The following is a 26,768-nucleotide window of genomic DNA, read 5'->3' as shown; positions in this document are numbered from 1 at the left end:
TTCCCGCCTCCCTTCCCTCCCTCCCGTGCGACGTCCGGCCTCTGCGGAGTCACCCAATCAGCACCGAGCGCTGCATTTCGGTGGGTGGGAGTCCGCCGCGGCAGCCAATCACAAACGGACGCGGTCCAGCTTCCCGCGCACGCTGGTAACTGTCTACTGCGCATGCTTGAGCCTAGGTCGCGCGCCGACCCTGGCAGACAGCCATCGTTAAAAGATTTTAGGTCCTCGAGACTTTTTCTGCTGCATCCGAAAGGAATCCAGGTGGATAGATAACTAGGGAAGGCGGCCGGGTGGGACGTTTTGGCTCTCTTGAGTTTATTATTAACCCGGAAGTATGAGTGAGATCAGAAAGAAACTTGAAAACAAGGAAAAACTAGCCTTTCTTCCCGTCCTAATATATATTTTTTTAACTGCACCCCTCTCTGAGCAGGGAGTAATGCTTAGAATCGTTGAATCATTATATTGTACACTTGTAACTAACGTAACACTGGAGTTATACTGAAATTAAAAAATAAAATCACCCCCTTTCCCTGTCTCCCTTTTCCTTTTCAAGCAAACTGCCAACATCAAGATTACAGGTTTCTTCCGCAACCTCCTTATGGTTCTATATTAGCCATATTCTTTCTCGTTTCTCCTTGACTGATTCATTCATTTAAAAACATATTTATGTGGCCTTCTATGTGCCAGCCTCTTCTAGAATCTGAGGATCACTAGAAATGGAAAGAGAAAAACCACTGCCTTTGTTCAGTTTGTATTCTCATGAATGAATTCAGATGATATATTAAGTAAATGTATAGTAAGAAAATTATTAGAAGATAACTGTATAGGTGGAAAATAAAGATAGGGTGAAATTTTTTTTAATGTTGAGCAAAGATCTGAAGGAGGTCAGAACGCATCCTGCACAGTTACCTGCCTTAGGAAAGGTAGGTATCCTGCTCTCCTGTTTGGCTCACTCTTTACCCAAGGAAGCAGCTCCAACCCTGATTCAACTGCAGAATTACTCCAGGGGCTTTTCAAAGATATAGCTGGGCCACACCCACATACAAAAGCTTGGAATTTATGAAGGTGGGGTTTTGGGATCCTTTTAAAAACATCCTTGGGTATTCCCGACAATCAGTTTTGAAACCAGTGGCCTACAGTTAAAATTCAAATATCTTGGAAAACAAAAAGTTTGGATCCTCTGCTGACTAATTTTCCCACAGACTTAACATCTCCCTCAGCCTGCAGTGCTCTCGCCTCTCACCCCAGGTCTGTTATCTGGGCCAGTAAATTCCTCTTCCAGGGCGCCTGGCTGGCACAGTCCGTAGAGCCCGAGACTCTTGACCTCAGGGTCCTGAGTTCAAGCCCCACATTGGGCACAGAGCTTACTTAATAATTAAATGTCCTTTACCTTTCAAGGGTTGTGGCTTCAACACAAACTTGTCTCTCTGCTCCAGAATGGCCCTTTCCTGTCCGTGTAGCAAACTTCCAGTCATCATTTTGTCTTCGATTCCAAATGTCTCCTCAGTCCAACCTGCCCAGTTTCTGCAGGTGTCGTCAGTTGCGTAATCTTCTGGAGTACCTACCACCTTATTCATATTATAACAATATTTTCTGCATTGTTTTATAATACCTGTTCACTTCTTTTACTAAACACCTGGAAAGGACACCAATGAGTTTTTATAGTTAATGATAATGACTAATGTTCATCACCATTCACTGACAGGTGTTTTCCTTATTTTTATATGTGTTAACTCTTTTAATCTTTGAAATGCTAGGTATTAGGTACTATTGTTATTCTTATTTTACAATGAAGCAATGGAAACTTGGAGATGTGAAGTATCTGGCCCAAGATTACAGAGCTGGTAGTAAGTAATACAGTTCTGTCTTGTTCCAAATTCTGTATGCTTAACCGTCTGTGTGCCATAAGGCCTGGCACCTATTGGGTATGCACTGTCAACAGTAGCCAAAGTATGGAAAGAGCCCAAATGTCCATCGATGGGTGAATGGATAAAGAAGATGTGGTATATAGATACAAGGGGTATTACTCGGCAATCAAAAAGAATGAAATCTTGCCATTTGCAACTACGTGGATGGAACTGGAGGGTATTATGCTAAGTGAAATTAGTCAGAGAAAGACAAATGTCATATGACTTCACTCATATGAGGACTTTAAGAGACAAAACAGATGAACATAAGGGAAGGGAAACAAAAATAATATAAAAACAGGGAGGGGGATAAAACAGAAGAGACTCATAAATATGGAGAACAGAGGGTTACTGGAAGGGGGTGTGGGAGGGGGGATGGACTAAATGGGTAAGGGGCACTAAGGAATCCACTCCTGAAATCATTGTTGCACTACATGCTAACTAATTTGGATATAAATTTTAAAAAATAAAATTGAAAAAAATAAAAATGGAAAAAATCCACTCTAGATTGTGAGCTAAAGCCCCATTTCAGAATATTTGTACAGTTTAGGGGTGAAGCACCATGCTAATCAAGATGGATCTCCAAAGCGTGAGCCTTCTAAACACCATAACCATGGTGGTTGCTCCTGGGCAGGGGGAGTTCTACCAGCAGTTCTGAAAAAGATAATGTGTTTGAAACCTGAATTTTGTAGTCTGAAGTCTTTAGCCATTCTTTTTGAGACATTATTACCATTTCTTTGTTTCTTTTTTAAGTGTATTTATTTATTTTGAGAGAAAGAAAGTTCAGGTAGAGTAGAGAGAGAGAGAGGGAGACAGAGAGAATCCCAAGCAGAGTCTGCACTGTCAGCACAGAGTCCTATGTGGGGCTTTAACTCATGAACTGTAAACTCATGACCTGAGCTGAAGTTGGACATTCAACTGACTGAGCCACCCAGGCACCCATTAAAACCATTTCTGAGAGACTATAATGGGCATAAAGTCCAGAAAATTCCTCCAGAGGACTATCAGCCTCGGCAGAGGACAGTGACTTTTAACAAAACATAGAAGATACCTAATGATCCTTTGCTTTGTATCCAGGCTAATAACAATGATCCTAACATGCTTTTTTCCTACAAAATGTCTTTTTTTTTTTTAACTTTATTTATTTTTGAGAGAGAGAGAGAGAGCATACACCAGGGGAGGGGCAGAGATAGAGGGGGACAGAGGATCCGAAGCAGGTCCTGTGCTGACAGAAGAGAGCCAGATGTGGGGCTTGAACCCACTGACTGAGAGACCATGACCTAAGCCAAAGTTAAATGTTTAACCGACTGAGCCACCCAGACATTCCCCTACAAAATGTCTTTGAGAAGAGGATCGAGCTCAGACTCACAACTCCGAGATCAAGAGTTGCATGTTCTTCCCACTGAGCCAGCCAGGTGCCCCAAGAAGTGGGTTCTTTAACTTAACCTGTTTAAACACAAGCTTGAAATAAAACTTTGACATGCACTTGTAATTAATTTGTCTAAGAGTTTGTCTTAAAAGCATCTTTTTATTTATTTTTTTAATCTTGTTTTTAATGTTTATTATTTACTTTTGAGAGGCTGCAAATGGGAGGGGCAGGGAGAGGAGACACAGAATCTCAAGCAGGCTCCAGGCTCTGAGCTGTCAGCACGGAGCCCGACGTGGGGCTCAAACTCACGAACCCTGAAATCATGACCTGAGCCAAAGTTAAAGTTGGACGCTTAACCAACTGAACCACCCAGGCGCCCCAAGAGCATCTTTTTTTTTTTTTAAGTCAGGTGCATGGATTCAATGTTGTTGGAGCTCAGTGCAGTCTGCCCCAAGATATGCCACAGTGGAATGTTGATTGCTTTAAATTGAAGTTACTGAAAAAGCAGCAATGCAAGAAGGGCCTCTTGACCCTTTATCTCCCTGAATGCAGGAAATAAGTCTCCCATGTGAAAGGTGCCCCCCACATCACCTGGAGACTGAGAGTAGCATCCGTATCACCAGAGGTGGGAATTCAGGGCTGAAGAAGCCTATATAAACAAATCTTGTCGTTTTTACTAATTTACTACCCCAGCCCAAATTCTGGTTAGAATTCCTTTACTAATTGAAACTCCCAAACATGTTTTCTTTGTCCTGTCAATTCCTCACAGATTTATGTTTCTTTGTCTAAAATGTATAAACACTGCATACATTTGTCATTTCCTTTGGTCTCAGTTTTTTTATTGAACCTCTGTGCCCATGTAATTTTGTTTTTTTCTTCTGTTAATCTGTGTCAATTATTAATCCGACCAGAAGAACTTCTGAGAATAAAGGAAGTAATTTCCTTCTCCCCAACAATATTTATGATAAATTTCTAAAGTTATGTCAAATAGTAGCATCTTACAGAAATTTCATGTTTTCCAGTCCTACATAGGAAACTATGCATTTCTAAAAATAACTGGCAAGAGAACTTTCACACAAATATAACTGGAAGACATGACATGACTGATAGGGTGCAAAAAATGATGACCCCAACATGTTTTTTTAATTTTCTCATATATTTTCCAAATTCACAATAATGACTATTTTCTTTTTACAGTCAGAATAAGTGTTGGGTAAAAAAGCATATGTACTAACAAAGAGGCTCATTAAAGAAATAATAATTACTATTTTAAAACAACCAAGTATAGAAAAGTATTGTGTACGTTAAGGTGCTTTAACCTTAAAAGTAAATTATTATTGTTAATTTAACAATTGAGAGAGAGAGGGAGACACAGAGAGAGGGAGACATCTTCAGAGCAGTCTGATGAATGAATAAATATGGCATAGCCATGCAACTCGATATTATTTGGTAATAAAAGTAGTGACTGCTTCGGAGCAACTGATGAATGTATATATAAAATATGGTATAGCCATGTAATTCGCTATTGCAGGGCTCAAACCCATGAATTGGAGATCATGACCTGAGCCGAAGTTGACCACTCAACCAACTGAGCCACCCAGGTGCCCCTGGAGCATGTGACTCTTGATATCAGGATCATGAGTTCAAGCCTCACATTGTGTGTGGAACCTATTTAAAAAATAATAATAAAGCATATGGTTATATTATCAGGAGTTGTATAACCATCACCACAATCTAAATTTAGAACGTTTTGTTGCTTCAAAAAAAAATGGTATCTTATTGTGGTTGTGATTTAGATTTTCATTCCCCTAATGACTACCGATATTAAGCACCTTTTCATGTTTTCTGAATGTTCTTCTGAGAAAACATTTGCAGATCATACATCCAAAGGGACTTGTATCCAGAATATATAAAGAAATCTTACATTTCAATAATAAGATGATAAATAAACCAATTTAAAAGTGGACAAAGGACCCAAAGAAGTCACTGGTTTTGGAGAAAGCTCTTTGGTTAGTTACTGTGGAGAACAGAAGCTCTATGGATTGAAGAGTTCAATCTGAAAGCAAGATGTGCTTGTTGTTTTTAAGAAGTTTGATGGGGTACCTGGCTGGCTCAGTCAGTAGGGCATGTGACTCTTGATTGTGGAGTTGTGAGTTCAAGCCCCACATTTGGTGTAGAGATTACTTAAAAATAAAATCTTTTAAAAAGTTTGATAAAAACAGACACAAAGAGTTAGACAAAATGAGGACACAGAGGCATATATCCCAAATGAAAAAACAGTACCAAGTAACAGCAAGAGACCTAAGTGAAATGAAAACAAGTAATAATGCCTGATAGAAAATTTAAAGTAATGATCATAAAGATACTCACTGGATTTAAGAGGGACTTCAATGACATCCTTAACAAAGAGATAAAAAGAACAAATCAGAGATGAAGAACACAATAAATGAAGTAAAAAATACACTAATAGAATAAATAATAAACTAGAAGAAGCAGAAGAATGAGACCTGGAGGACAGAGTAATGAAAAGTAATCAAGTTAAGTAGGTGAGAGAAAAAAAAATTAAGCAATATGAGAATACACTTAAGGAACTCAGTGACACCATCAAGTGTAATAACATTTGCATTATAGAGATCCCAGAAGAAAAGAAAGTAAATGGGGCAGAAAACTTATTTGAAGAAATAATAGCTGAAAACTTCTCAAAACTGGGGAAGGAAACAGAAATCCAGAACCAGGAGGCACAGAGAACCCCTAACAAAATCAACGCAAAGAGGTCCAAACTAAGACACATAGTAATTAAAGTAGCAAAAATTAATGATAAACAGAGAATTTTAAAAGCAGCAAGAGCAGGGGCACCTTGGTGGTTCAGTCAGTTGGTCTGACTTTGGCTCAGGTCATGATCTCACAGTTTGTGGGTTTGAGCCCCACATTAGGCTCTCTGCTGTCAACAAAGAGCCCACTTCGAATCCTCTGTCCCAGTCGCTCTCTGCCCCCCCCCCACTCATTCTCTCTCTCTCTCTCAAAAATAAATAATCGTTAAAAAGCAGCAAGAGAAAAGAAAACAGTTACATACATGACCCATAACGCTGTCAGCTGAGTTTTCAGCAGAAACTTTGCAGGCCAGGAGTGGCATGATATATTCAAAGTGTTGAAAGAAAAAAAATTCTGCAGCCAAGGGGTGCCTGTCTGGCTCAGCCTATTAAGTGTCCTACTCTTGATTTTGTCTTGGGTCATTATGTCATGGTTTGTGAGTTCCAGCCCCACATCGGGCTCTGTGCTGACAGAGGATTCTTGGGCTTGCTTGGGATTCTGTCTCTCTCTCTCTCTCTCTCTCTCTGCCCCTCCCTGACTCATGCTGTCTTTCTCTATCTCTCTCTCTCAAAAAAAAAAAAAAATCTGCAGGCAAGAATACTGTATTCAGCAGCGCTATCATTCACATAGAAGGAGAGATAAAGAGTTTTCCAGAGGAAGAAAAATTAAAGAAATTCAGGACCACTAAACTAGCTCTACAAGAAATATTAAAGGGGACTCTTTGAGTGGAAAGACCATAAGTAAAAGTAAGAAAAGTAGGGAACACAAAAGCAGTAAAAATAAGTATATCCATCTCACAACATAAAAGGATATAAAATATGACACCATATACCCAAAAGGTGGGGAGAAGAGGAGTAAAGAATGGGTTCAAACTTAAGCTACCATCAACTTAATATAGACTGCTCTATGCAGAAGATGTTACATATAAACCTAATCAATCAAAAACCCAGTTATAGGGGTACCTTGGTGGCTCAGTTGGTTAGGCATCCGACTTCAGCTCAGGTCATAATCTCACAGTCTGTAGGTTTGAGTCCTGTGTCCGGCTCTGTGCTGACAGCTCAGAGCCTGGAACCTGCTTCAGATTATGTGTTTCCCTCTCTCTCTGCCTCTCCCCCACTCATGCTCTCTCTCTCTCTCTCTCTGTCTCTCAAAGATGAATAAGTGTTAAAAAAATGTAAAATAACCAAAAACCCAGTTATAGATCTGCAAAAAATAAAGAGAAAGGAATCCAAGTATATCACTAAAGAAAGCCAATTAATCATGAGAAGAGAGCAACTGAAGAAAGGAACAGAGAAGAACTACAAAAACAACCATAAAACAAGAAACAAAATGGCAATAAATCCAAACTTAATCAATGATTACTTTGAATGTAAATGGACTAAATGCTCCAATCAAAAGACATAAGGCAACAGAATAGATTTAAAAATAATAATAATAAGACCTATCTATATGCTGCCTATAAAACTCATTTCAGACGTAAGGCACATGTACATTGAAAGTGAAGGGATGGAGAAGCATTTGTTATGCAACCAGAAGTGAAAAGAAAACCAGGGTAGCAATATTTATATCAGACAAAATAGACTGTAAAACAAAGACTGTAACAAGAGACAAAGAATAATACTATATAATCATAAACAGAACAATCCAACAAAAAGATACAAAAATTATACACATTTATGCACCCAACTTGAAAGCACCCAAATACAGAAAGCAGTTAATAATGAACATAAAGTAATTGATAGTAATACAATAATAGTGGGGGCTTTAACACCCCACTTACATCAATAGACAGCTCATCCAAACAGAAAATCAACAAGGAAACAGTGGCTTTGAATGACACATTGGACAGATGGATTTCAAGACATTTTCAGAACACCCCATCCTAAAACAGCAGAATACACATTCTTTTCAAGTGCACATGGAACATTCTCTAGAATGGATCACATTTTAGGCCACAAAACAAACCTGAACAAATTCAAGATTGAAGCCATACCATGCATCTTTTCTAACCACAACACTAGAAATCAACCACAAAATGAAACTAGAAATCAACCACAAGAAAAAATCTGGAAAGAAGACAAATACAAGTAATCTACTATTACCCAAAGCAATTAACAAATTTAATGCAATCCCTATCAAAATATCAACAGCATTTTTTTCAGAACTAGAACAAACAATCATGAAATTTGTATAGAACCACAAAAGACCCTGAATAGCCAAAGCAATCTTGAAAAAGAAAAACAAAGCTGGAGGTATCACAATTCCAGATTTCAAGTTATACTACAAAGCTATAGTAATCAAAACGGTATGGTATTTGCACAAAATACACATTGATCATTGGAACAGAATAGAAAGTCCAGAAATGAACCCATGATTGTATGGTCACTCTTCGATAAAGAGGCAAGAATATGCAATGGGAAAAAGTCTCTTCAATAAATGGTGTTGGGAAAACTGGAGATGCAAAAGAATGAAACTGGACCAATACCTTACACCATACACAAAATAAACTCAAGATGGATTAAGGACCTAAATGTGACACCTGAAACCACAAAAATCCTAGAAGAGAGCATAGACAGTAATTTCTCTGACATGGGCTGTAACAGCATTTTTCTAGATATGTCTCCTCAGCCAAGGAAAACAAAAGCAAAAATAAACTATCAGGACTACATCAAACTAAAAAGCTTCTGCACAGCAAAGGAAACTACCAACAAAACTAAAAGACAATCTACTGAATAGGAGAAGATGCAAATGATATCCAATAAAAGGTTAGTATCCAAAATATGTAAACAACTTAAATAACTCAACACCAAAAAACCCAAAGAATCCAATTTAAAATTGGGCAGAAGACATGAACAGACATTTCTCCAAAGAAGACATTCAGATGACCAACAGACATAGGAAAAGATGTTCAACATCACTCATCATCAGGGAAATGCAAATCAAAACAGTGAGATATCACCTCACACCTGTCAGAATGGCTCAAATCAAAAACACAAGAAACAAGTGTTAGCAAGGATGTGAAGAAGAAAGGAACCCATAAGCACTGTTGGTGGGACTGCAAACTGGTGCAAATACTGTGGAAGACAGTTATGGTTTTTCAAAAAATTAGAAATAGAAGTACCCGGTCTATGGCCATACACCCTGAACATGCCCAATCTCGTCTGATCTCAGAAGGTAAGCAGGGTTGGGCCTGGTTAGTACTTGGATAGGAGAAATAGAACTACCCTACAATCCAGTAATCACACTACTACCCCCAAAATACAAAAACACTATTCAAAAGGATGTATACACCCTTACGTTTATCACATTACCAACAATAGCCAAATTATGGAAACAGCCCAAGTGTCCATCAACTGATGAATGGATAAAGAAGTGGTGGGTATGTATATGTATGCATACACACACACACACACACACACACACACACACAATGGAATATTAGCAATACAAAAGAATAAAATCTTGCCATTTGCAACAACACGGATGGATCCAGAGTATGCTAGGTGAAATAAGTCAATCAGAGAAAGACAAATACCCTATGATTTCACTTAAGTGTGAAATTTCAGAAACAAAACAAATGATCAAAGCAGAAAAAAAAGAAACAAACCAAAAAAACCAGACTCTTAACTTTAGATCACAGATGGTTACCAGAGGGGAGGGAGTGGGGGGATGAATGAAATAGGTGACGGGGATTAAGAGTACACTTATTGTGGGGTGCCTGGCTGGCTCAGTTGGAGGAGCAGGTAACTTTTGATGTCGGGGTCCTGAGTTCGAGCCCCATGTTGGGTATGGAGATAACCTAAAAATAAAGAGTACACTTATTGTGGTGAGCACTGAGTAATAGGATTATTTTACACCTGAAACTAATATAAAGTTGTACGTTGACTATACTGAAATTAAAATTTTAAAACATTTTAAAAAATTAGAAGTTTGATATGAAAGAGAGAAGGAATGGTAGCTTTTTAAGGAGGTCAGTGGGGATGTTTAGAGGGCTTGGGGGCCATGTTTCAGGATGACAGAAAAGAGTTGTGAAATTATGTTGTATCTATTATTAACTGTTGTATTTGTTGAGGAGAAACTTTCCTCTACCCTGTTAGGTTCAGTTCTTGGGAGTGTGTGAATTAAATCGACAGAAGGCAGATTAACAGAAGAAAAGGCACAGTTTTTAAATAGATCACATCCACAGGAGTAGAAAATACTAAGGCTAAATCCTGGATCAGTACTTCAGAATCAGTAGAAGATGAAAACAACCAGGGGAGACTAATGCCAGTTATGCCAAAGAAGAAAATCTGTAAGCAACATACTGAGGTAAGAAATGGGACAGTCATAGTGATAAGCTGTGGAGGAATCACATGATTAAACACTGGGGGAAAAAGGCCATTGGCAATTAGTAGTCAGTGTTGTCTTTAGAAGTGTAGCTTCAAAAGAGGACAGACACTTGAAGGCATGGGATTGAAGAAAGTGCCTTAATTACTGCCTCTTCCATGCAAATTCACCCTTTTGCCTCCTGGGTAAAAATGCACCTGAAGCTTTGTCAGTACAGGGTGCAGGACACACAGTGCAAGAAAAAGGGGGAGTGCGTTCCCCTTGCAACACCTGCTGTTTCCCCAGTTTGCAGAGCCCAGGGCTTCTCCAGCTCCTCAGCTTCCCTGAGCACCTGCTCCCACACCCAAATGACAAAAAGCAGCTTTAAGGGCACATGGGTGGCTCAGTCGGTTAAGCGTTGGACTCTTGATTTTGGCTCAGGTCATGATCTCATGATTGTGAGATTGAGCCCTGTCTCCGAGCTGGGCATGGAGCCTGCTTAAAATTCTCTCCCTCTCTACTGCTTGTGCTCTTTCGCCGGGGGGGGGGGGGGGGGAGACAGCTTTACGGAGTGCTTTGGTGTCTAATAGGACATATTCCTATGAACAGTTTTTCCCCAGCACCCTAAAGCAGGGGTTCAGCAAACTTTTTGTTAAGGGCCAGAATGAATATTTTAGGCTTTGCCAGCCAGTGGGTCCAACGCTACTCTTCTGCCGTAGTATAAAACAGCCACACACAATAAATGAACGTAGCTGTGCTCCAATAGAACTTTATTTACAGACACTGACATTTTTATCATGTAACTTTCACATACTAGGAAATATTCAATCCTTTAAAAATGCAGAAGCCATTCTTATTTCCCAGGCTATATAAAAACAGGTGGTAGGCCAGGCTGCAGGCTGTAGTTTGAGGACTCCTGTCCTAGAGGGCATTATTTCCAGCAAGTTCCATGGGGCAGATTTTCAGTAAGTCCCTCCAGGGTAGCATCATAGCAACTTCCCTGCTCTTCAGTGAGCTGCACTGCCCCCCACAGGGTCCAGATCTCAGCCCGGGGAGTGGGGCTTAGGCGAAGTAGAGATTCTCTTCTTTGGGTGCTCTGTCTCAGGCCTGGGGGTAATGGCTGCTCCTTATTAACTATTCCCTTCTTGCTACTCGCTGTATCAATTTCTATTGCTGCATAATGCATTACCACAAATTTAGCATTTTAAGACAATAAACACATTATCAGTTTCCACGGGTCAGGAGTTTAGGCATCACATAAGTGGGTCCTTTTCTCGGTCTCAAGACTGTGGTAATGTTGGCCAGGGCTGTGATCTCATCTGGAGCTGGGGTCCTCTTCCAAGCTCAGTGATTGTTGGCAGAATTCAGTTCTTGTGGTTGTGGGACTGAGGCCCTCCTCTCAGCCTGCCGTTTCCTGATAGGTGACCCTCTCCACCACATGGCAGTTTGCTTTAAGGCTAATGGGAGAGCTCATCTATAGTTTCTACTTCTTGTCTCTTACCTTCAGGCACTCTTTTGTAATCTCTCTTTCAATACAGTCAAGCTTTCGGGATCTCAATCACATCTACATCTAAAATCCCCTCACCTTTGCCATAAAATGTAACTTAATCTTGGGAGTGACTGCGCATCATATTCACAGGCCCCGCCCACACTCTAGGGGAGAAGATTATTTGGGCATGTACATCAGGGATAAGTAATCTTGGGGGCCATCCTAGAAGTCTGCCTACTACAGAAGGGATAAAAATCGTTGGTAAATGTTCAATCTAGCTTTTACATTTTCTTTAATGCTGTTCTCTTCATAGTGTTTTTAAAAATTTCCTATCAAAAGCAAAATTTCAGGATACCCTTAACTCACACAAAATGTGTCTTACTGTAATTATTTGTCACGTAAGATGTTGAATGTCTGGTGCTTTAACTCAACCAACCATAGCATTCATGGTTCACAACATTATCCCCCAATTCTGCCCTAAGGTGTGTTTGTCAAAATGCCAATTTGTTTAAAACAGAAACTTAGATTCATTCAGAATAAAACTGTTTGATTTTTCTGTGTAGAAGTTACATAGAGATTACACACTTTATACTGAATACACATAATTATAAATACTCCTATAAAACTCCAATTTGCAGTTAGCATTCTGAGCATTTCTTAACCTGTTATCTTATTTGTATACTATGAAATCTGATTCTGTATGATTCAAACAAAGTTAGGAAATTTAGTTTTAAAATGTTTTATTTCAGTTTGTAAAAAAAAAAGTTTGTATGTACAAGACTCAAAGTAAACAGAAAGGCAGCGTTCAATCACAAATGGATGAGACAGTAGTCATTAAATCTCTACTGTGGAAGCATATTTAAGGTACACACTTCAATGTTAGGCAGAAACAATTTTAACTCTGCAGTCCAAGTTCTGAGTTTTGTATCAGATCTGCATATATAAGACACTTGTGGTCAAATTTTAAGATTGGTAAAGTCAATTTGAAGCTTCTTATATATTGAGTACAGATTTCACTATTACAAACAGATGTTAACTAACAAAACAATAGTCCTCAAAGATCTCTTTGTCCCATGTTTGTACATTTGTAATGTTTGCTAACTTCCCTTCTTGTAGTTACTCTTCAAATTATAGTCATTATGCATTGAGTTCCCTATGCATCTCACCCATCTCCTTTATCTGAAATAGAGGAAAAAAAGAGGAAACAAATTTAAATAATTTTCCAGTCTTTTGTTCATCCTTAAAATAGTTACAAAAAAAAAAAAAAAAAGAGGAAAGCAAGATGATTCTCTCCACGTTTATGAGCCCCATTTGGAAAAAGAAAAAATGTACTACAAGGAAGCATGCACTGAATGCACGACCTAAACTACTATTCCCAAAGTGATAGGGAAGTAGCAGGTGAGTTAGATCTTTAAGAATGGATAAGGTCTTTATTAAATGGATGCCATTTTTACATCTAGTAAGAAACAATATATTTTCTTTTTACAGATGAGGAAATTGAAGCTCAGAATTGACTTGTCACAGATCACACAATTAGTTACAAGCAGAACTGAGACAAGATGAATGGAAATTACGACCACTGGCAAACATTCTGCTGTGTGCCAAGCAGTGGACCAACACTGTATACAGACTACCGTGTTTAATCCTACAGTGGGTCTGTACGTATATCCTCATTTTACAGATAAGGAAACATGGAGGCTTAAAGAAGTTAAATAACTTGCCCAGCTAACAAGTAATCAAACCCACATCTATATTGCTCTTGACCACAACACTACATTGTCATTCCAACTTTGTTATGCTTCAGTTCAGGGAGAGTCTGTCCCCCAGACCTGTGGTCACCAGGTAAGCCAGATGATCAACTATGGTTTAGGAAAAAAAAAAGCTACAACTTTCTAGTTCTATTCAATTTTTTTTCAATACTCTTTTATATTTCTGTGTTTCTTGGTAGAAGATTAGTAAAATGCACATACACAATTACAAATAAATGCATAAATATATAAAAATCAGTGGGTATACTGAAAATGTTATTGACAGAGTTCAGGAACAAGTGTGGTTCACATCCAACTCCAAGCAACTGACACGCTAACAATCTCACACTTTGTCTTCACACTAATGTAGGTGACTAGTTAGCATGGAAGAGACTCATTAGGACATGTATTAAGCTCTTTTTTAATAATTATTTCACTGGAATAAAAACAATAACTCAGGTCATCAGCCACATTAAGTTTCTGTAATGTGAATCCACAGAGTACGCCTCTGAAAGATTCCATTAAAAGTTGACACTTTGTCAAACAAAAATTGCAGGTTTCCTATCCCACTATGCGTTGAGGCAGAATTCAATATTAGCTGGTCTGCCATGGAACTCATGAAGGAGAATTTAAGGAAACATTGAAAGACTGTCCCTAAGACCTTAAGGATTATACTATGAAGGGGCTCCAGTATAATGGAGTCCTATCAGTGTCTAGGTAGGTATAGTGATTATCAGGAGTAAGAGATTTAAAAAGGGGCCTTTTTATTAAGTAATCCATTTACCTCAGCCTTCTCATACTTTGCCATTCTGTTCTTTCTGGAGATAACCTGAATGGAAGAAAAATTGACACATAAAATGTTTTTAATGAACATTATTCCTATCTGAACAAATTTAATTTTAAAATCTACAGATATTATTTCTTAAATTAAAATTTCCCTACTAAACTAAAAAAAAAAAAAGCCTATACTTACCATGACGAGACCTAAGTAATATACAGAATTAAAGAGGTTTTTAAAAAATATTTATTTTTGAGAGAAGGACAGTATACTATGTGCGCACGAGCAGAGAAGGGGCAAAGAGAAAGAGGGAGACAGAGAATCCCAAGTAGGCTCTATGCTGTCAGTGCAGAGCCCTATGCATGGCTTGAACTCACAAACTGTGAGATCATGATCCAAGCCGAAGTCAGACACTTAACTGACTGAGCCACTCAGGTGCCCCTAATATACAGAATTGTTGCATCATCATTTTATATACCAGAAACTAATATAACACTGTTTATTATACTTCAATTAAAAAAAAAAAAAAACTTTGAGCCCAGCCCCCACCAAAATCTTCTGGAACAGTAACAACAAAAAGCCTACAACAACCAGTTAAACAAACCAAAAAACAAAAACAAAAACAAAAACAAAAAAACGCACTGAGAAAACAACAATCTTTAATAATAAAATCTAACGGCCTGTTACGCATTCTTCCACATTTTGCTCCATCCTAATACAAACATACACAAAACCATACATATGAGTTTTGGGAAAGGGGGCAGTCTAAAAAAATGGGATCATACAGTATCATTTCCCTCTTTGCACAGCCTATATCAACATCATAGGAACCTTCCGATGAGCAAAAGCTATAAATTGCACTCATTCTTTTTAACAGCTTTATTCCATAACATAGATATTCCACAATCTCCTCATCCATTTTCCTACAGGGGTGCACTCAAATTGTTTCCAGATTCACCCTTACGAGCAACAGTGCAATACATAACCTATACTGTCCTTCCTATGTACCTGTGCTTTCATTTCTATAGGACAATTTGATTTCTAGGATTCTCTCATGTGTTTATTTCCCATCTGGATTTCTTCTGTGAATCATCTATCCGTGCCGTTTGCTATTCTTGATTTAATTTTCTCCTCTGAGAATTCATATATTATGCATAACTATCTTTTTTGTTTTATGCATCATGGATATTTCCCCCCAGCATATCATTGCTATTTTTCACTTTATCATATCTTTGCCATAAAAAATGTTTAATTTCAACTTAGTCAAATATGTAACTTTTCATTCATGGACTCTAGATTTCTTGCCTTGCTTGGTTTCCTTTACCACAAGGTTGTACAAACATTTCCTAAATTAATTTTGAGGCTTGTTCTATTTTTCAACATTTGTTACTATAATCCATCGGGAATTTGTTTGAACATGGGCACCCTGCTCCATAATGTACCATTCCCAGAGTTGGGCAATATGGCCTGCCCTGGGAGGGTGAAATAGAAATTCAACTTTTGTTTTCGTCCAGATGGATAGCCAAGTATGATGATTCCACTGAGCTGAAAATTTAAGTTTTCACATACCCTCAAATCTATTTCTGAATTATGCTATGTTGTTAAGATTTCTTAATGCTGAGCATCCTTGTATTTCTAGAATAAATCCTGTCCAGGTGGTACCTTCTTCTGCTGAGGCACTGCTAAATTAAATTTGCTAATCTTTTGTTTAGAATCGTTCCTCATATTTACCACTTTTAACCCTTTCCATGCTAACTTTAATAATTGGTGTTCTGTTGTTTCATTTCATCGAACGGTTTGGGAGTTCAGGTATTTTGCACTGATGCTGGCAGGGCTGTTGGACTGTTTGCAGCAAGAGAACTAAAGGACATTTGCTGCTTGATGGCAACGTAACTGACCTGTGCGGTGCTCAGCTATGAGCTTTTCTCAGATTAGTATCCTTTCTTACTTCATAAAGTGACCGTTTTATAAAAAAGGGCCAGATGCAAGAGATTCATTCACTATAGAGCATTATAAAAACTGAAGATTTTGCTTCATTAATATGTTCTAAAATATGGAGATAGTTCTCTCACGTTGTCACCTTTTCTTGAAAAAATATGCCTTCAAATGGCTGGGTGGCTCAGTTGGTTGAGCCTCTGACTCTTGATTTTGGCTCAGGTCATCATCCAGGGTCATGGGATCAAGGCCTGCACTGGGCTCTTCACTGACAGTGCAAAGCCTGCTCAGGATTCTCTCTTTCTGCCCCCTCTCTCTCTTCCCTACTCCTGCACACTCTCTCTCTAAAATAAAATAAATAAAAAAAGAAAAAAAGAAAGTGGACTTGTTCTACACTCACCAGCACAACGATTCCAGCAATAACTGCAAGTGTCACAACTACAATGACAGCAATAATACCAGCTTGCAGACCCTGCATTGAAAATTCAGGTGGTTTTTCATCAACATAGTAAATTGCAGTTCGCCCGGGATCCAGATCCAATTGCTCCCCGTTTACTCTCAGATCCATTTTATTGGAATGGAACAAGGATTCGTCTTTAACCTATATTTAGAAGGAGAAAAGCAATTTAAAATATTTAAGAAAACCTACCATGGCCACATAGAATTAGATGCCAATTATACATGGAAAGAACTGCTGTCAAGGGTCTTTTTGGTTTTAGCGGTAACAATCGCGTACGCTTAAACTTCAAAAAAACTTTTTATTGTGGCAAATTTTCAAACACACATGAAAGTAGAAAGAACAACATAACGAAATCCCATGTATCTATCACCTGGAGTCAACAATATAAACAAATGGCCAACCTTACTTAATCCATTCTTCCTTCTCTCCTTCCTCCCTTCCCCCTCCCCCTGGGCCAGATTACTTTGAAGCAAATCCCAGGTTTCATCAGAAGATGGCTTGGTGTAGGGGTGCCTGGGTGGCTCAGTAGGTTAAGCGTCTGTCTTCGGCTCAGGTCATGATCTCACAGTTTGTGAGTTCGAGCCCCTAGTCGGACTCTGTGCCGAGAGCTCAGAGTCTGGAGCCTGCTTCGGATTCTGTGTCTCCCTCTCTCTCTGCTCCTCCCATGCTCACGCTCTGTCTCTCTCTCAAAAATAAATAAACATTAAAAAATATTTTTTAGGGGCGCCTGGGTGGCTCAGTCGGTTGAGCGTCCGACTTCAGCTCAGGTCACGATCTCGCGGTCCGTGAGTTCGAGCCCGGCGTCGGGCTCTGGGCTGATGGCTCAGAGCCTGGAGCCAGCTTCCGATTCTGTGTCTCCCTCTCTCTCTGCCCCTCCCCCATTCATGCTGTGTCTCTCTCTGTCTCAAAAATAAATAAACGTTAAAAAAAAAAATTAAAAAAAATTTTTTTTAATAAAAAAACATAGCTCACTATGTTAATTTATTTTTTTTGATAACACATTAAAGTCGAAAAAAACTATTTTAATCACACTAGTTACATAGCACTTCTTATATCACCTCTTGTTCATGGACATTATAATGGAGAAGAGGCTATCCACATAAACTAAGTAACTACCAAGGATACAACAGGTAAGAATTATGAGAGAAGATATTCTCTCATACACAACAAACAGGTCAGAAAGGTGTTTGCAGAAGGTGCAAGGCAGGGATGAGGATGTTATTAATTGCAGCACGAGAATCATGTGGAGAACAGAGATGTGGTTGACATGTAAGTGAAGAAAAAGATAACGAAAGAAGGGGCGCCTGGGTGGGTGGCTCAGTCAGTTAAGTGCCTGACTTGATTTTAGCTCAGGCCCTGAGCTCCAGTTTGTAAGATTGAGCCCTGTGTCGGTCTCTGTGCTGAGAGTGGAGCCTGCTTTAAGATTCTCTCTCTGCCCCTCCCCAGCTTGCGTGCTCTCCAAAATAAATAAATAAACTTAAAAAAGAAAAAAAAAGATGATGAAAGATCCTGAATCCATTGAAGCATGACATACAACATTGCATTTATAAAGCAGTTTTTTAAATTTTTTTCTTTATTCTTTTTTTTTAATTTTTTTTTTTTTTAATGTTTATTTCTGAGACAGAGAGAGACAGAGCATGAGGTGGGGAGGGGCAGAGAGAGAGGGAAACAGAATCTGAAGCAGGCCCCAGGCTCTGAGCTGTCAGCACAGAGCCCGACACGGGGCTCGAACTCACGGACTGTGAGATCGTGACGTGAGCCGAAGTCGGACGCTCAACCGACTGAGCCACCCAGGCGCCCCTCTTTATTTATTCTTGACAGAGAGACAGGGTGTGAGCAGGGGAGGAACATAGAGAGAGGGAGACACAGAATCTGAAGCAGGCTCCAGGCTCTGAGTTGTCAGCACAGAGCCTGATGTGGGGCTCGAACTCGCGAACTGCGAGATCATGACCTGAGCCAAAGTTGGATGCTCAGCCGACTAAGCCACCCAGGTGCCCCTAGCATTGCACTTCTAAACACAGGAATTAAATGAGGAAGATTATACTCACATCTTTTTCAAAATAATAAGCCACATCAGCTATGTCCACATCATTCTGAGTTTTCTGAGATGAATTTTGCACCAGATCAATAGTGATAAGATCATTCTCATACTGGGGGAAAATATGAAAAATACAAATTAATACCAACACAACCAAAATCATGTAAAAATATTACTGTTCAATAATCAGAATATTTAGGTATTTTCTATAATCTAAATGTGTCAGTGTTCCTTTCCATTAGCGGGTAACTGAATTTATAACTAATAATGTAAAACTCTTTGGAAGTTTTAAAATCTATCCAAGGGAAGTAAGATAGCTACACAACTAAAAATAATTATGATGCATATTTTCTTTCTAAAAGAGAATTTTCTTCTGCCCAAAAGATTTCAAACAAGATCTTAAAGTATCTTAGTTGGGTGGTACCTGGCTGGCTCAGTCAATAGAGCATGTGACTCTTGATCTTAGGGTCATGAGTTCAAGCCTCACATTGGGCACAGAGCTTACTTTAAAAAAAGAAGCAAAGGGGCACCCGGATGGCTCAGTCAGCTGAGCATCTGACTTCAGCTCAGGTCATGATCTCACAGCTCGTGAGTTCGTGCCCCGCGTCGGGCTCTGGTGCTGACAGCTCAGAGCCTGAAGCCTGCTTTGGATTCTGTGTCTCCCTCTCTCTCTGCCCCAACCCACTTGCATTCTGTCTCATCTCTCTCAAAAATAAACATTAAAAAAAAAATTAAAAAAAAAAAAAAAGGTTTCTGACTCTTGATTTCCACTCAGTCATGGTCTCACAGGTTATGGGTTCAAGCCCTGCACTGGGCTCTGTGCCGACAGTATGGAGCCTGCTTGGGATTCTCTGCCTCTCCCTCTCTCTCTGTCCTTCCGCTACTTGACCTCTCTCTCTCTCTCTCTCCCCCAGGATAAATAAGTAGACTTTAAATAAAAACAAAATAAAAAAATAAAGCACCTTATTTGGTTAGAACTACTTTTAAAATAAAATACTAAAGAAATACAATCCAAAATGCAGTATGCATTTACTACATTCTGCTTTTAAGGAGCAAAAAAGTATATTCCTTCCTGTCCTTAAAAATGACATCACTGGGGCGCCTGGGTGGCGCAGTCGGTTAAGCGTCCGACTTCAGCCAGGTCACGATCTCGCGGTCCGTGAGTTCGAGCCCCGCATCGGGCTCTGGGCTGATGGCTCAGAGCCTGGAGCCTGTTTCCGATTCTGTGTCTCCCTCTCTCTCTGCCCCTCCCCCGTTCATGCTCTGTTTCTCTCTGTCCCAAAAATAAATAAACGTTGAAAAAAAAAAAAAATTAAAAAAAAAAAAAATGACATCACTTTTCTGCCTTGAAAAAGTTCCATTACACTATTCAAGTATTTTTCAACCAGAGTTCAAAGAGTCAAGGAAGGGGTAACCTGGTTAAGAATTAGCTCCTTAAACCAAAGAAGATGGGAGCTAGGTGGCATCCTAAAGAAAATGTACCAAAAGCAATCATTGAGAGAGGTTTCCCAGGCTAAAATGACTGGCATGCATGACGGAAATTAGAGATACTACATTTTCCTTAAGGGTAAACTTGAGGTTTTCAAAGGCTATGAAAGGAAAAGAACAGGAAATTTGAATTAAGCGTCCAGGGATTAAACTGGTATTCAAGTGCAGTTTAACCACTATCAAAATTCATACCCAAACCATACTATCCCACCAACTTTCTGCAAAAGCTCATTTAAAAAAAAACAAAAATCTTACCAGAATGTTTGTGATATATTTTGGATCTAGTTGATAACGAGTTGTGATTACCTCCTTAAGTGCACTGTAAATAATTAAAAACCTGTGTTTTAAAAAAAGTGTACTACACAACATTAAGAAGCATTACTTTTTAACTAAGCAGGTAGCTCAAGCTCTAGAACTGTCATTAACCAAACTTGTTTTAAAAATTTTATGCCATTTTGCAACTACTAATAATTGATTCAGGCTAGAATCATCCATTGATGCTAAAATAATTGAGTTCTAGTTTGGTAAGAAATGGGATATTTACACAGTACCCAAGTATCTGCCCATATATTATATTTATTAATTACAAAGAAGTAAACAGTAACTCTACCTTACAAACCTAATATATATATATCCCCTTAACTACAGTTAACATTGCTAATAAAGGGACAAGACATCAGGTGCTTCCTAATGTGAAGTACTGAAAAGGACATAAGATCACTTATGCAGTTTTTCTGTCAAAAATGTTTAGCTTGCACAGATAAATCCTAATCTGACGGACATTCTATGAACTAATTTGCCTATACTCTTCACAAATATCAATGTAATGAAGGACCAACGAAGGCCAAGACAGTGTTCCATATCAAAAAGGACTGAAGAATCACAACTAAATGCAATGCATGATCTCAGATTGCATTCTGGGTCAAAGGGGGAAACAACTGCCATAAAGATCAACACTGGGAAAAGTGGCACAATTTGGTGTAACATTAAATTTCCTGAATTTGGTAACTGTAGAGTGGTTATAGGAAAAAATGCCTTTCGGGGCGCCTGACTGGCTCAGTCAACAGAGCATGTGACTCTCTTGAGGTTGTGAGTTTGATTCCCTCATTGCAGGTAGAGATTACAAGAAAGAGAAAGAAACTAAAAGAGTGCCTTTTGTTCCTAGGAAAAGATACATTAAAGTATTTAGGGGTAAAGGGGCATGATATCTACAACTTGCTCTCAAATGGTTCCAGAAAAAAAACATCTATACGTGTTTAGATAGATATAAAAAGCACACACACACATACACATTTAAAAAGAAAGTGGGGCAAAATGTTCATTGGTGACTGGTGAATCTGAGTGAAGACTCCTATAGGAATCTGTATTATTCTTGCAACTCTATTTCCAAAATAAGGTTAAAATATTACTTATATTATCTTATTTTTCATAAATATGAAAAAGCATTAAGACTTGTTTTCCTTTTTCTAATGGTGTAGAACGAAGATCTGAGTATTAACTGTGCAAATAGAATGCACTTAATAGTACGTACGTCTGTAAACTTTTAATATCATAAGGTGTTTCTCTTGTTTTGTGTTTTAGTTCAATGATGATCCAGCTGTAAAGTAAAAAGACAGTATTTATTGATTGACTAATAGGAAAATTCCCAAGTGAAATTACAGTATAATTAACAGAAAAGGGTTTATGCAATAGGTATGCCCTTAATTTCTTCCTTGGCCTTCACACGTTGCTCATAAAGCACTCATCCAGGAGAGAACACCCTTCCAACAGGTCAACCTCTGGCGCTGGGCCACTATACTCAAGGTCACGTAAAGCCAAGGCTTAGCTGCTCACGCTGGGTCACGTTCAAGGGAACAGACAAAAAGGCACCGAGTGAAACAGAGAAAAGTGACCATGAGGCTTCAGAACACCAAAGGAGAGAGTGCCTACCTTGGTCTTGATAACTTTCCAGCTCTAGTCACTTTTTAAATAAAAATGTTTTTCCTTAAGCTAGCTTGAGTATGCTTCCACTCCTTTTTATTGCATGAGCCCGAGACAACCACACCTCGTTTTAAAACGCAATAAATAGGCAAATACATAAACAGCTTAAATTTTTCATATACATTTAACACTAATCCAACTTTAAAATCTGAACAGTGTTAAGTAAAAATGTAAGAGGAAAATCCTTGTTTAGTAGGCTACTATAAGAAACAATTCTTAAAATAACAAAAATATATTGCTAGTGAATTCATAAAAGTATCTCTGGAAAGTTATATAATAAGCTGGTGACATCGGTTCTGTGGAAGTAAACTGGGTAGCTGCGGGGGGCGGGGGGGTTTGAGAAAAAAAAATGGAAGCTTTTCACTGTATACCCTTTTCTACCTTTTGAATTCTAAACCACCAAATCACATTACATACTCAAAGATAAATGTCATTAAACGAATCTGAAAAGCATGAAAACAAGGAACATTTGACAGCTCAACTCACTAGGTCCTCACGCGTTCCGAGCAGGATATTTCCGTGTCCTTATCAGTTCTTCTGACCCCAGCAGTGTTTACACACCAGCATGTGGTGGTGCCATTGCACTGCTTGGCTTTAAAGAGCCCCTTCTCATCACAGTCGGGATCATAGAGCCCATCATTATTTTGGAAAGCCCCCTCAGGTCTCGCTCTTCTCCCAGACTTTGTGCCAGTCATTTCTGCTTTCATCACCAGACATTTGGTTGCCACTGAAAAGAAAGCTTCATGTCATACTGAAAAGTAACTGCAGTTTTATGCATAAGGAAAAACATTTTAATTTAACTCCAAACTCCCAGAGCCAAAGATTATTGCAGACTTACATGGTTCCATATTCACTTTCTAAGTTTTCAGATGGTTCAGCTACAGGAGATAATTTTGACAAAATAACATGATTCAAATTTGAACCAAAAAAAAAACAAAAAAACAAACACAACACTTCCCAACTCAAGACACATCAATTAAGGAAGGCTAAACCAAAATACAGTTTAAAGGCAATGAGGATATTCTACTCACGTTTTGAGCAAATGACAGAATTTTGTGCACCAATTGAAGTACACTCGCACTGACCATGTGTGTTCAAAGAGCAGTTTGTGGTCAGTTTGTAGTTTTCACAGACACATCCTAGATAAATTAAAAAACAAAATCCCACTTTAAAATGTGGATCCAACTATGAACTCTAGTGTCCCAGCTAAATTATGTTCTAATAATAATGCTTAAGTTATAGGGCCACAAAGCCTTAAAAAATGGTCCTGAATGTTTTATTTTTCAGCTGTAATTTGAGTGGCTGATATCATGGTGAATAGTTTGTATATATTATACAGACACATAGTCTAATTTGCATGCATTCCCATTTTGATTTTTTTAAACCAAGAATACAGCCCTCCAAACATCATATTCAGCCTTATCTCCATGATGATACTCTCAGTCTCAGATCCTTCCCTCCTCCTGTTCTGTTAGATAAACCCTTGCTTGTCAGCTACTGACTCATTTCCCGAAAATCAACAATTGCAATTCTAGGATCTGTAAGTAACTCACATTTCCTCCCTCCTCCCAGCCCATTTTCTTAAAATCTGAACTTTAAAGATTTAAACTTAGTGGGAATATATTCAGCCCTTGGACAACTTTATATCTTAGAAAAATTATACTTTCGGTGAATTTAGGGGTCACTTTTGTTTGTGGGCTTCCTAACTAAACTGAATTCTAAGTTCCCAATTTTGAAGGTGATATTAAGCAGCTTATCCTGGGTATTAGTGCCAGTTTAATAGTCATTATCTTTCACTATCTCAAAACCTAATTTTAATTTCAAATCGGCAAGCCCCTCTAATTCCGTTTATTTGTCTAGCTAAGAGAATACAATCATTAACAAAAATTACTGTGACAAACCAAAGAATTTTTATATTGATCCTTCATCTCAAGTTGGCTTTAATTATTCCCTGTTTAAATTATAATTGATATGAACCACCTATATAATCGGTCCAGCACTAAACTCCATATTGGGATCACAAAAGGAGATAGTGGCTGTGCTCCAAGAGTTAAAGTCTTATGCAGCACTCTACTATACCTGCTCCAAAGCCCATTTTCATGCCCAAGGGATGTGGAAATTTAGAACAGACCAATCATGTACAGGCTTTCTGAACATACTCTATAGCAACTATCATCACTTTAAAACAATTTAAGATTAAGTACTTAGCCTTAGACTGGAGCTAGAAAAACATGGGTTAATTAAACTGCATAGTTTGAAAGTGTAATGAATTAAGCCCAGGCCCTGTTGGTGAAGGTCTAAAGACCTTTCCAGAAAGCTTCCGCCAACTGCCACTTTACTTCTGGCCACCATCTTACCATCAAGAGATGGCAGCCGAGATGTTTATAACAAACTAAGAAAAATGTAATCAAACCATATGTCCAATGTTCGGATAATGGCGTGACCTTCCACACCAGAGACTGTTCCTTCACCACTTAAATTGTGGTTTCCAAGATTAAAAGAAAAGGAAAATCTGGATGTTATGTGGGAGTAAATACACACACACACACACACACACACACACACACACACACACACCAAGATATAAAACTGTGTTTCGGTTTACAGCAACGTTTAAAGCAATGTCTAAAAAGTATAGTCAGTTATTAGGAGATTCTCTTGAAGCGGTCAGATTGTGAGTTTTTCTTTTTACTCTTTACAATTACCGGTATTTCTGGGTTCCTACAATAAACTTGGCATTACCTACACGATCCTTAAAGAAGTGGAAACACTCACTCTCACACCCCAGGTAGTCGAGGTCCAGGACGACTTGCTACACGCGCAGATGCGCAGCGGGCCCAACGGCCTCCCGGCAGCCACCTGCCCCCGCCCGAGACCCACATCCGGGGCCAGCCTCAGGTGCCCGGGGGAGGAGGGGCCAGGCCATCTTCGCCACCGACTCCCCTCCCGGCTGCGGCTGGTTCCCCCACACTAGGACCCCAAGCGCGCGCCTCCGCGGGAGTAGGTGGGCGCGCCCAGACGTGGCGCGGCCGCCGCGCCTCCCCAAGCCCTCCTGGCCCACTCCGAAGCCAAGGAGTTACCGAACGAGGCCACTTCGTTCACTGACTCCCCGCCCCTGCTCCGGGCCATTTCCCTAGAGAGCGGTGCAAAGCAGCATAGTGAGGAGGTTTCCTCCTCGCCGTGCGAGCGGGAGCCTTCCCACCGCCTGCAGAGCGCAGAGGGCCTGGGTTGCTGCAGCCCCGCGCCATCCGCTCCAGACGGGAAAGCGCGGCCGGCCGCCCCTTCCCCACCATCTCCGTCTCGGATGCCGTGGGACGTCCCCACCCGGCCGCAGCCCACAACTCTGCTCCTTACCTTTCTGAGCCGCGGCCACCGCCGCGGTGGCCGCCGCGAGCAGGAGCCCGAACGCGAGAACCTGGGGGAGCGCCATACTGTGCGACAGAGGCGCGAGGCGGGCTGGGGTCTCGCGGGAGGGCGTGCGGAGGAAGCGGGGCGCTGGGAGCCGGCGGACGGGCGTGGGTTGCGCGGGTCAGCGTCGGGAGGACGGCGGAGAGCTATACCCGCACCGCACCGACGGTGCGAGCTCCCCGAGGAACTGCTCACTCTGAGCGCGCGGCGGGGCGGAGCAGACCTGCGGGACCTGGCGGCCCCGCCTCCCGGGCCCTGCCCCGGGCTGCACACCTCAGCCGCAGGTCTCCGGCGATGAGTCACCGCCTGGGGGCGGGGGAGAGAGAAAGAGTAAGCTCCCCTCCCCCACGCCTGGCGAGGCCGTCGGGGGTGGGGGTGGGGGGGGCGCCACCCCGTCCCCAGGTGTACGTGGGCGGCGCCCCGCCCCACGCCGCCAGCAGGTGCTTCCTGCAGTGGCTGCTGGTGGGGCTGGAGGGGCCGTGGGCTTTGACCTTGACAGCCGGCAGGGAGCCTTGGTAGCTACGGGGAAAATTTGAAAAAACTGAGGCTTCCCTTTACCAGAAGGAGCACGACTCTGAAACCTTGAAGAAATGAGGTCTGAAAGAAAGAGTGAGGGGTCTGGGAAGGCGGAAGCTAAAATGGAATGTAAAGGGAAACTGGAGAACCGTCGGAACAACAATAAAAAAGTCGACCTTTGAACTTTACCTGGCCGTTTACTCTTTTAAGCTAGAAAACTCTCCCTGGCTGTCAGGAGATGACAAATCCGTGTGTTCTTTATAATTATTCTCATTCTTTCCCCATTTTTATAAGCATTTTTAGCACCTGAAGATGTAAGAAAATATGTTTCCAAAGAGCCAAATGCTGAGAACTGAGATGATTCCAGCTTTGATTAATATTGGAGAACAATGTCGATAGTCCTTTCAAAATACGGAGAAAGAGAAACGAAGGACAATAATTTCATTGCAAATGAATTCAAATTACAACACGCTATTATTACAGTCTTAAAATAATTGTAATGACTCGAGTGTTTTTAATGTTATCTGGACTAGCTG

The 26,768-nt window shown here is 40.1% G+C and overlaps 1 protein-coding gene across 1 annotated transcript; it reads right to left on the bottom strand.

Moving 5' to 3' along the window:
* Nucleotides 1–11,141: 11,141 nt before the first annotated feature.
* On the bottom strand, nt 11,142–25,920 carry EPCAM (epithelial cell adhesion molecule). The gene is made up of 9 exons (XM_030310558.1): nt 25,663–25,920; nt 23,340–23,447; nt 22,795–23,035; nt 21,860–21,925; nt 20,584–20,647; nt 18,851–18,952; nt 16,743–16,943; nt 14,414–14,458; nt 11,142–13,060 (listed from the first exon to the last, which is right to left on the bottom strand). The coding sequence occupies exons 1-9, from the start codon at nt 25,736–25,738 to the stop codon at nt 13,019–13,021; spliced, it is 945 nt and encodes a 314-aa protein (XP_030166418.1). The 5' UTR covers nt 25,739–25,920; the 3' UTR covers nt 11,142–13,018.
* Between the last annotated feature and the right edge of the window lie 848 nt (nt 25,921–26,768).

This window comes from Lynx canadensis, chromosome A3, assembly GCF_007474595.2.
Source record: "Lynx canadensis isolate LIC74 chromosome A3, mLynCan4.pri.v2, whole genome shotgun sequence".
NCBI lineage: Eukaryota > Metazoa > Chordata > Mammalia > Carnivora > Felidae > Lynx > Lynx canadensis.
This window is presented reverse-complemented; position numbering and strand designations above follow the sequence as displayed.